Source organism: Neofelis nebulosa, chromosome 2 (assembly GCF_028018385.1).
Source record: "Neofelis nebulosa isolate mNeoNeb1 chromosome 2, mNeoNeb1.pri, whole genome shotgun sequence".
NCBI classification, from domain to species: domain Eukaryota; kingdom Metazoa; phylum Chordata; class Mammalia; order Carnivora; family Felidae; genus Neofelis; species Neofelis nebulosa.
This window is the reverse complement of record NC_080783.1, coordinates 62,257,162-62,267,351: the sequence shown is the minus strand read 5'-3', so window position 1 is coordinate 62,267,351 and position 10,190 is coordinate 62,257,162. Positions and strand designations below refer to the sequence as shown.

The window sequence follows — 10,190 nt, the reverse complement described above, 5'->3', positions numbered from 1 at the left end:
TACCAGAACTGGTGAACGCGGGTATGTGGCCCATCTTGCCTTCCTAGGACTCTGTCTAAATAAAAAGCTTTTACCCAGGAAAGCAGATCCTCTATTGCAGTTTTTTCTGGAAAGGGCAGATCAGTTGAACAAATTTCAGTTGCTTCAAATAAATATTATTTTTTTTATTTAAAAAGCTTAAAAAAGAGGAAGAATATTTTTGTGATTCTCCTCTACTTGGCTGCCTCTCTTCCATTTTCCTCTCCTTGCACCCTGACAGCCCAGATACCAGAAAGGCCAGTTGTAGAAATAAAGAACAGCAGTGTGGTGCTGCTTTGAGTGAACTGCGCGGAAGGTGTGCATTCACCCAGCGCAAGTGAATGGACTCCTCGTGTTTGGGTAGCTGCCACCAGCGGTGTTTGTTTTGAGTAGTCAAGACCAGAAACGTGGGCTGTGAAACTGTCACCCTTGCTCAGCTGGCTGGATTTGTTGTTATTTGATACGTATTCTCTGTTACTAATAGATGTTTTTATGATAAAAACTGAGAGAGACTTTAGCTACACGTAGTTAAGCTGGCAGATACTCCCAAGTATTTACGCTCAGATTTTATGCCCTGATGAAAATGAAGCAGCAGAGTGCCCACAAGTCTGTTCTTCCAGTTAATGATTACCCAGCTCTCCTTCAACTTTGAGAGGACCGCATGTCAAGGCGACTGCTAGTTGCTCATTTCAGTAGCTAGGCCCCTTGGTGATGTCAGGGAGTGTGCACGGTCGTGTTTCTGTCTCGGTTGTAGGTGTCCCCGTTGTGCCGTCCCCATCTGTATGTATTCATCACCTGTCCTCATGGACGCATTTACTTTCCGCCCAGTAGTTTAAAAAAAAAAAAAAGGAAGACTAGTAAACCCTCATGTTTACCCTGTCTTACCACTCCTTTTGTTTTTTCTATTGTGCCCTGTATTCTTGGCTTCATCCGCCCTTTCCTCGACTTAACAGACAGACCCTAAGAGCATTGAGGTTTTCACCAGCCCGGTGGTTGCTCTGAATATATCGTACCTTCTGCCGTTCCTTTGTTTCTTAAAAAAGCAACGCTCTTTTCCTTCATTCTCCATTTTGAAATCCTCACGTTGAGCCCACCAAGCGTAATGGTTACCAGTCAGTCAGAGGGCTTGAACAGAGGCTGAGTGCTTACAGTGAGGTGAGGCTAAAGGAGGAGGCTACAGGACAAGCGCCTCCCTCCCCAGGCCGGCCCGTCTCCTCTTCCTGTTTCTGTCCAGAGGGCCCCTCTGACTCAGCTGGGGGCTTGCCTGACTGAAGGGCAGTTACGTCCAACACTAGTGTGGCCGCATTGCTTGCCAGGTGGGCTTCTGCCTGTCCTAACGGGGAGAATCATTTCTTCTCTGAACTGGCTGAGTCACATGGAGGTTGTGGAGTCTGGAAGGCGGGAACATTTCCTTCTGGCCAGCTGGTCTTGGATTGGATATTTAACCCTAACTGTCCTGGCCTCCGCCTGAGGATAAGCAGAAGTTGCGATTTGTGGTGTCTCTCCTTGGCTTCAGTTTCCCTAATGAAATGCAAATAAAAACAGTCACGTGATGATGACAGCTGCTCTTTCAGTGCCGGGAGGATGTATGATCTGTGCCGTTTTTGTCCTAGGTTTGCCACCTCTTCCTTCCTTGCCTCCCCGAAACTTACCTGGCATTGCACCTCTCCCCATGCCATCCGAGTTCCTCCCGTCATTCCCTTTGGTTCCAGAGGTGTCTTCTGCAGCGAGCTCAGGGGAGCTGTTACCCTCCCTCGCACCCACCGGGAGCCCACCCTCCGACCCTGTCACGACCACTGCAAAGGCAGACGCTGCCTCCGCACCCACCTCGGATGTGACGCCCCCCACTCCCAAGGCCCCCACCACTGTTGAGGACAGAGTCTGCGAATCCAGCCCAGCCGGCGAGAAGCCTGCTTCTGCAGATACGGATGCAAGTGCCTCCGAGTCACCTTAACTTTGAACCGGTCTTCGGAATTGGTGTGGTGGGCTTTGTCTAACCACAGGAGCGTGTCTGGAAATGCAAACTCTCATTAATTTCATACTAGTTTGTACCGTATCTGTAGGCATTCTGTAAATAATTCTAAGGGGAAAACTAAGGAAGAGGACGTGGGCTTGTATCCTGCCAAGTCGGGGTGGGGCTCATAGGCTGGGAGGGAAATGTCAGAAAGTGCTTGTATTTTAAAAACAACCAAAAAGAATTTAAGAGTGGCTTGCTGCCAGGTTTCCACTGCCATTCGTGGGGGTACACATCTTTGGGAAAGGTGACAGGGCATCCACGAGGCTCCCTGTCCCCCTGCTGCTCCTCCTGTAAGAAAATGAAATATTTTATGCCTAGTACTCACATGCAACATTTCTTGTATTTTGTAAGTCGTTTTTGAGAATGCTGACCACCTCACTTAAATTGTGAAAGGAACAGATATTTTACTTTTGGTTTCTGTGAGTCAATCTCTAAAGGTTTACACGAAAATTCCAACTAAAGATGTTTGTTAAAGTTACACAGTGTGCACTATGAATTGGACATCTTTTTATTCAGCCTATTCACAGATCTTTGTTTAGAGCTCTCAGAATTACTCAGATAACATTTTGTAACTGCTGCTGTTGCTTTATACGTCCACCATCAAATGGCATTTAAAAAGAAATAAAGGAAATGCTGCACAGTTTTAAACCAGAAGGTGGCACTTTGTGGCTACTTCTAATATTATAGCTATCCTGGACAAGCATAGATTCAGCAATAAATTACAGTAATTTTATTTTTCTTCTTGTGGTGCATTTAAATGACAACTCCTAATTGCCATGTATGCACTTGTTACTCTCAAGTATGTCACACATCTTTAATGTAGTTTTTCATGTCTTTTGTTGGCTCTCTCCCAAGTTTTCTAAGAGATGGTAAGTTAAGTGGAATTGATTTATTGAATGAAATTAAATGCATATTGTATCTGTTTTTTAAATAAGACAAAAGAGGTTCATCAGTTATTGACCTGGTAGTAGCATGAATGTTGCTAAGGGCCCAGCACGTGTAATTGAGCTGCGACTGCTCAGCCGGAAGCTAGACTTGCCAGCGCCAACCTAGTGCCTCTAACGGGGGGCCCAGCACCAGCCGATTTTTAGGATATATCCACTACTGAACCAGGTTTGTACTTCACGCTGAATGAAAAAGAAGGCTCCAGCTATGAGCACTAGCTTCTTCTGTTTGCATTGTAAATATAATTCTAGAATATTTCAGTTAGCAATCCTATTTTTTTTAACAAGAGCTTGTAACTGGTAGGAAAAATATTCACAAGCATACTTAAATGTTATATGATTTTTTACTTTCCAGTATAGGAAGAGGTGAGCAAGTTGTTATTACTTTCTAAAAGATGCTCATATTTTTTAAAATGTCAAGGAGATACCTTAGCGGAAAGCAAGTAAGTTTTACGCTTTAAAAGTGATTAAAAATCAAAAAACAAAAACAGCAGCTCTTCCAATGCAGTGATTCTTAACTCTTGTGAGGTCACAGTTCTCATTTGAGAATGATGACAGCCCTGGACCGTCTTCCCAGAAAAAGGAACATAAGCATATATAAAACACTAAGCTCTGGAGAGGGGGATTCTTAGCACTCGCTTGGAAGCTAGGCACAGAGTTGGTCTATGATGGCTCATTGGATCTTCCTGAGGTGCGAAACACGTATTTTACATACTCCCTGCTTCCTTCTGGAAAACCAGATTCAGTGTTTATGGAAGTAGGGATCCTGTACTGGGCCCAGAGACACAGATATAAAAGATACGTGTCCCTGCCAGGAAGCCACTTACTATGGCTGCGTAGCGAAGAGAGCTTGGGGTGTGGGGTGTGTCGGGCCTCAGGGCAGTCCTGAAGTGTTCTAACCATGGAGATGAGCTCTCTGGCCAGCCCTTGGTGGAAGGATCACATGCCCTCAGAATTACCTCTGAACTCCCTATATCACTCAGTGTTCCCAAGTTCACACAAGAGAGACACGATTGAGGCAGTGATGGTAGAGGATGTTTGGAATAAACTCAGTTATCACAAATATTCTGAAAATAATGGAGGCTTAAACAAAAAAGTTTTTCTCCCAAGTTCAATAGAGATAGTCTGGTAGAGGCAGGATTGGTCCATTAACAACGTCAGAGACCTCAGCCCCTATCTGTAGTTCTGGAGAGTGTTCTTTTTCCATTTGCATGGTCATCCCGTGGACCCGGATGGCAGGTGGGGCCCCAGCCAGAAGAAGAGAAAGGTACATCCCCTTTTGCGTTGGGGATAATTCAGAGAAGTGTCACACAGCCCTGTGGTTTACATCCTCCTGGCCAGTGTGGAGTTACATGGCCACTTCTCCCTGAAGGGGAAGCAAAGAAGTGAAGTCTTTATCCTGCCCTGTGCCCAGCTATTACTGAGGAGGAAGAAGAGGAACTAGTGAGGCCGGATGAGCAGCCCTGCTGCCCCCCTGTGGGACTGGACTGAGTCCTTGGCGTGGCCCGTGTGGCGCCAGAAGAGGCAGCCCGGTGAGGGTGCTGGGGAGATGGGCGGGAAGGTTCCTGAGATGACATTTGACATGAAGAGTTACTCAGGCAAAGGAGGAGGCAGAAACATAGGTTAGGGAGAGTCTGAAGTCTTTGAGGAATGGCCAGGAGTAGAGTGCACAGGGGGCCCCAAGTGCCAGGCCGGGGAGTTAGGGCTTTATCTTAAAAACAGGGGTCCCTGAAGGGGTACAAGCTCAGATCTGCATTTGAGAAAGCTTGTCTAGCGGCGGGGAGGCTGGAGCGTCTGCAGCAGCCCCTTCAGGGTGGATGGAAGAAATTGACTTGCTGCTGTCACCCAGAGGCATCTTTGGTAGCTAAGACCGTGAGGAGGATTTCCCCTTTCCCCTTTGGGCTTTGTTCCTGTTTTATCCTTAGTTCATTATTAAGCACACTTACCAAGAACAGCCATGTTTACCTCATTTGCCTGACCATTGAAAAAGGAAATGCAATGAAAAACACCTTTCTTATTTGTGAGACACCAGTTAAGGTTCAGGGATGGCTCTGCCTTGGCCTGAAGGTGAAGGCCTTCCCTTTATCAGACCACCTGGTAAGCATAGCATTTCAACCTCTGCAATTAGAATCATCTCAATTAGAGTATGGATTCCTGGGCCCTCGGAGTTTTGAAAAGCTTCCCAGAGGATAAGAGCCGCTAAACACATTTCTCTTCCACGTGGAACCTGTTCCCACTCTGGCAGTCCAGAGCTTGGGGAGGTAATAAGACAACACAAAGATCATTGTTTACTAAGATATTTTAGCACTTAGCAAATTTTTTGCATTAGACCTAAGAAGAAGAGCCTCCTGTATTGCCAACCAACATATTCCTGTATAGGCTTCTTGCATATGAGCGAATGTGACTAAATAGAAGAGTGGGAGATTAACAGCCAAGGCCAATTTTTCCAACACCAGAACCACAGGCCAGTGGAAGAGTGCATGGGACCACCCTCAGGCTGGTAGCATCCTGGGCTCTGGTTTGGGGGGCAGTGGAAGGAATGCACCATTCACGGGGACAGAGCTTCTATCTGTTACAGAGCAGCTGAGGGCTGGATGCAGAAAAAGCTGCCTCTCCAGGGAGTTCTGTGAATGTGGGTGCCCTCTGCCCACTTTACCAGTTCAAACGTAACATGAGAAAGCCATCCACCAGTGGGGTTGGGCCCTGGGACTTTCAGTGTTAGCAGAGCTGAGGTTGCACAGTATTTCCTGACAACAGAAACAGGACCCTGGTCCGCGAAGGCCACTGGGACTCAGGTACCTGCTCGCTGCCGGTGGGGTGAATAGGGGTGCTTGGCTGACTCGATCAGTAGAGCGTGCGACTCTTAATCTTGTGGTAGTGAGATCGAGCCCCACGTTGGGTGCAGAGATAACTTAAAAAAATAAATGAACTCAGTTTTCTTAAAAAAAAAAAAAAGTTACTGAGCCAGCCCTTTGCAGGACAATCTGCCAGGTGAACAAGAGGTAGCAAACTGGCTCTCCCCCCCCCCCCCCCGCCCCCAGACATGGTTCCTTTGAACTGCCCTGTATATACTAAAATGTGAATTAATTGCCAACTTTAAAAATCAGAAAGTTTCACATAAATCCAGATTTCTGGTTTCTCAAAAAGTCCCAAGATCTGGGATTTTTCAGTCCCGCAAGGAAACAATCCCCCTCCACACCACCCCACCATGAGCCTAAATCTTTGAGTTTGCCACGGTCCTCACCTGGCCCGCAGGCATCTGAATTTGCAGTGTCTCTCAAGTATTCTCCTGGAAGGGAGCTTCAAAAAGTTAGATGGTCCAGAACCCGGGGGATCCAGGATCAGAAAACAAGATTGTTCATGGGCTTAATTATTTTGAATCCATGAACCATGGTAGAATGGACACTAAGGTTTACAAAATGTTAAGCAGTCCCTTAAACTATAATAAACTTGGGGGAGAAATAGGTCTGGACGATGATTGGGACAGTGACAGGGATTCGGGTTTCACCAGCCTCTTCCTGAAGCCAATTCTGGGACCCCAAAGCTGTTAGTTATTTACCTAACAACCAACTCTTGGAATTCATCACCAGTTCTCTTTTTTGGGTATCAAGGAGTGGGTTATAAGAGGTCCTGAATTCCTGAATGGCCTTCTTGCCCTCCACTCTAAATGGCCTCAAGTCCTGGTTCGAGGAAAGTGGCTGACATTTGCCCAGCTCTGACCAAGCTGGTCTGGCTTAAGACTGGAGCCAGTAAGTCTGCCTGAGGTTATGGGGGAAGCATGTTTGAGGAGCCCTTGAATTTAGGGTGGCTGGTGGTAGAGTGATGGGAACTTCTTTCTTCTCTTACACACTTGAGTATTGCCACAATCTTTTAAAAACACATTTGAATGCCCTTTTAATTAACAAAAACAACAGGATCGTTTCCATGTAGGGGAGAAATGGGACTTACGGGGCCAGGGCTGCCTAGCCTGGAGGGTGGGGACTGGTGATCTCCGGCAGCATTTAAAAGGACTATATGGCTGGTCATATATACGGGGAGCTCTCTACGAAGAAATCTTTAACACTGGCCCCTAGGTTAGAATTATCAGCCACATTAGCCTTAATAGACTTGCACTGTGACTGCCCTACAATGTTGTGTTCGTAAATCAGTTTCGTCAGCAATGTTCCTAAGTCTTCAGACAGCTGTGCTGAGCAGAGGGGCCCATAGACATGGCAAGAGTCTGCCTTGCTTTGGCATTTAGATCTCTGGAAATGATGTGAGCTGTCAGATACAAGAAGCACACACCCTTCTAACACTGTTTCATTTGAAACCAGCAGCTGAACCCCTGTGTGCTTTGGGGCAGAGGGGAACATAAATAATGAGAGCATGCTTTTGTTAGCTGAAACAGGGGCTCAGGGTGCATTTAATAAACGAGGCATTTACCCACCTTGGTCTCTGCCAAGTTTTTGGTTTTGTTTTCCTGGAATGGCAAGGGCATGACAGCTCATTTTTCCAAATTCAAACCTCTTCTAGGCACATAGTATATAACCTGAGGGGAAAAAACCCACAGGGATCTCTGACACCCTGGTGTTGCTGTGTTCCAGGAGGGGGTGAGTGAGGGTTGACTGTGCTTGGAACGTGGAAAGAGGCAGAAGAGAGAAACGAGGGGGCCTTGGGCAAGCACAGATTCTGGACTTGCTCCCATGGACTGGTGTTGCTAAGTGTGATACGTGGAGGAAAGTTTTATTTTCTAATATTAATACCTATATATTTAGCATGTTTTGAAAACCTGAGTTGCTTTGGATGAGGTTAAAGCAGTTTCCTTTACAAATAAACTTTAGTAAGAAAAAGGAATGCATTTAAAGGGAAGTATTGAGTTGACAGCAGGTGCCAGGCGCCATATTGAGCGAGTGTTCTTATTCTCCTGGGCATCCAGCAAGTAGTACCGATATCTCCACTTAACCGTTGAGAAACCTCCTCCAGTTCGTACAGCCGGAAAGCTCTGGGATAGGAACTGACTCCGGGTAGGTCCGTCCTGTCCCAGGCCTGTTGTGTCCCCTGAAGCCGGGAGGCCGCGGCGCTTAACGTTGACTCTCGCCCAGAGATTCCTGGTTTCTCCACCGCCCACGAGCAGAGGGAGCCCGGCCCGCAGTGCGCGCCGCGGCCACCAGGTGGCGCCACGAGCCTGGGAAAGCCGCTCCGCGTCGGAGGCCGCGGGGTCTCCGGGCCGGCCTCGCAGGGCCCCTGGGCGGGGCTGGGGCATTGCGGGAGCGGCCCCAAGGGTGGGGGCGCTTTTTGCTCGTTGGAAAGGGACTCTGGGACTTAGTCCCCTGCTTCCCTTCCACCGCAGACGCTTAGCTGGGTGGGGATACAGAAAAGCCTGGGTGCATTCTCCAAACGGAGTGTTCAACACAATTTTCAAGTAAATATGTCAACCTGAGGGTTGTTAAGATAAAAAGGAAAAGCCCTTCACTAGCCTGTGAACCCCTCCAATACTTCAAGAAACATCCGGAGTCTGAGCACCTAGTGCGGGAGGAGGGTGAGGAGGAGTCTTGCTTCCCACCATTCCACCGTCCCCTTGGCTTCGCAACCCCAGGTTGACCTTAGGCCCTGGCTGTGGCCGTCACAGCTGAGCCTCCGTGGGCAGACCGGCCTGGGGGCCTCGCCCCGGGCTGCGTGCTCCCACCCCAGTGTAATCCTCCCCACGGCTCCGCAGAGGCGAATATTCCCGCTTCGCAGGCAGGCCCCAAGTGTAGCTAAGTGGTGGGTTTGGACCCAGGCGTCTCAGCAGCCAAAGGCATTCCACCACACCGCTTGTGAGTTAGCGATTTAGTATCCGGTGTGATGAGTTAGGAGGGTTGGGAGAGCACGGCAGCAGGAAACTTCCATCTGGGGAGATCCAGGAAGGCTTTGACGGCCGGCTGGGGCTCCGGGAGCGGCACTGCAGGCGGAGGGCCCCGCAGCCGCGCTGGCGTGAGGTATGTAGCACGCGGCGCGTTCTGGAACCCCAGGTTGCTCTGGGCGGCCGGATCGTGAAGGGTGCCGTGTGCAGGGGCAGCAGCTGCCGCCGGAGGGGTTCAGGGCCAGACCTTGAAAGGCCTTGGATGCCGTGCCAAGGAGCTGAGACTGCACCGTAGTGGAGAGTTGAGAGAGGGTTTTTTGTTTTATTTTGGTTTGGGCAGGGGAGTAAAGAGCTTGCCCTTTATAAAGATCGGCGGTTTGGAAAATCTTTTTAGCAAGCAGATAGCCTTTTGAAACTGAAATATCATATGGAGCACAGCCTTCGAAACCAGATCAAGGTGTAGCTGCTGACAGCCTCTGAGCAGGAGCGAGAGGCGTGGCACCGCTGGGGAAGGCGGCCAGTCGCCCCAGAACGGGATACGCCAGGGAAACTTTAAGATCTCATCTTCCTTCAAAGAAACTGAAGTCCAGAGAGGTGCTGTGATGCCCCAGGTCTCCTGCCTTCCAGTCCACCGCATTTCGTGCCCCCAGGACCCTACTCTAGGTGTGGCTGGCGAGCACCTTCAATTCAACTTCTGGTCTCGTAGAGGTCTGGGAAGAGCCAGAAACCCGCAGGGTGAGCCCCCTTCCTCTTCTCCAGCCAAGGCAATCCTTTCTGCCTGGGTCGCTTTAAAAAATGCATACCAGGGGCGCCTGGGTGGCGCAGTCGGTTAAGCGTCCGACTTCAGCCAGGTCACGATCTCGCGGTCCGTGAGTTCGAGCCCCGCGTCAGGCTCTGGGCCGACGGCTCGGAGCCTGGAGCCTGTTTCCGATTCTGTGTCTCCCTCTCTCTCTGCCCCTCCCCCGTTCATGCTCTGTCTCTCTCTGTCCCAAAAATAAAAAATAAAAAACGTTGAAAAAAAAATGCATACCAATGCCTGTGGATCGGGCAAAGCAGCTTCGCAGACTTTGGAGTTCTTTGCCCTCAATTCCTCAGTTTATAGATGAAGATGGTGAATCCAGAGAGGTTGAGGGACTCTCCCTCGGGGGTCCGGCTAGGGGTGGCAGAGCTGGGCCTGGTGTCCAGGTGGAAATAGGAACCGTTCACCTGTTCTTTGAGCGAGGTCACAACCTGGGCCACTGGAGGGTGGGGGACAGCTCACAGCCTGGTGGACATGCATAGATGACACAGGCAGCTGGAGGGCTGGGGGAGGTGAGTGTGGGGTCCTGTGAGCGCTCATATGGCATTTTCTGTTTTAAGTTTGCTTATTTTTGAGAGAGAGAGAGAGAGA

General features: G+C 49.1%; 1 protein-coding gene across 1 annotated transcript in view; it reads left to right on the top strand.

Annotated features, from left to right (window-relative positions):
- GORASP2 (golgi reassembly stacking protein 2) overlaps positions 1-2,768 on the top strand; it is a 34,273-nt gene extending 31,505 nt beyond the window's left edge. Inside the window, exons 9-10 of the mRNA XM_058714325.1 lie at positions 1-21; positions 1,632-2,768. The exon at positions 1-21 is cut by the window's left edge and continues 90 nt beyond it. Of these exons, the coding sequence (XP_058570308.1) occupies positions 1-21; positions 1,632-1,972 (362 nt within the window). The 3' untranslated portion in view covers positions 1,973-2,768. The remainder of the gene's footprint in view (positions 22-1,631) is intronic.
- Positions 2,769-10,190: the final 7,422 nt, after the last annotated feature.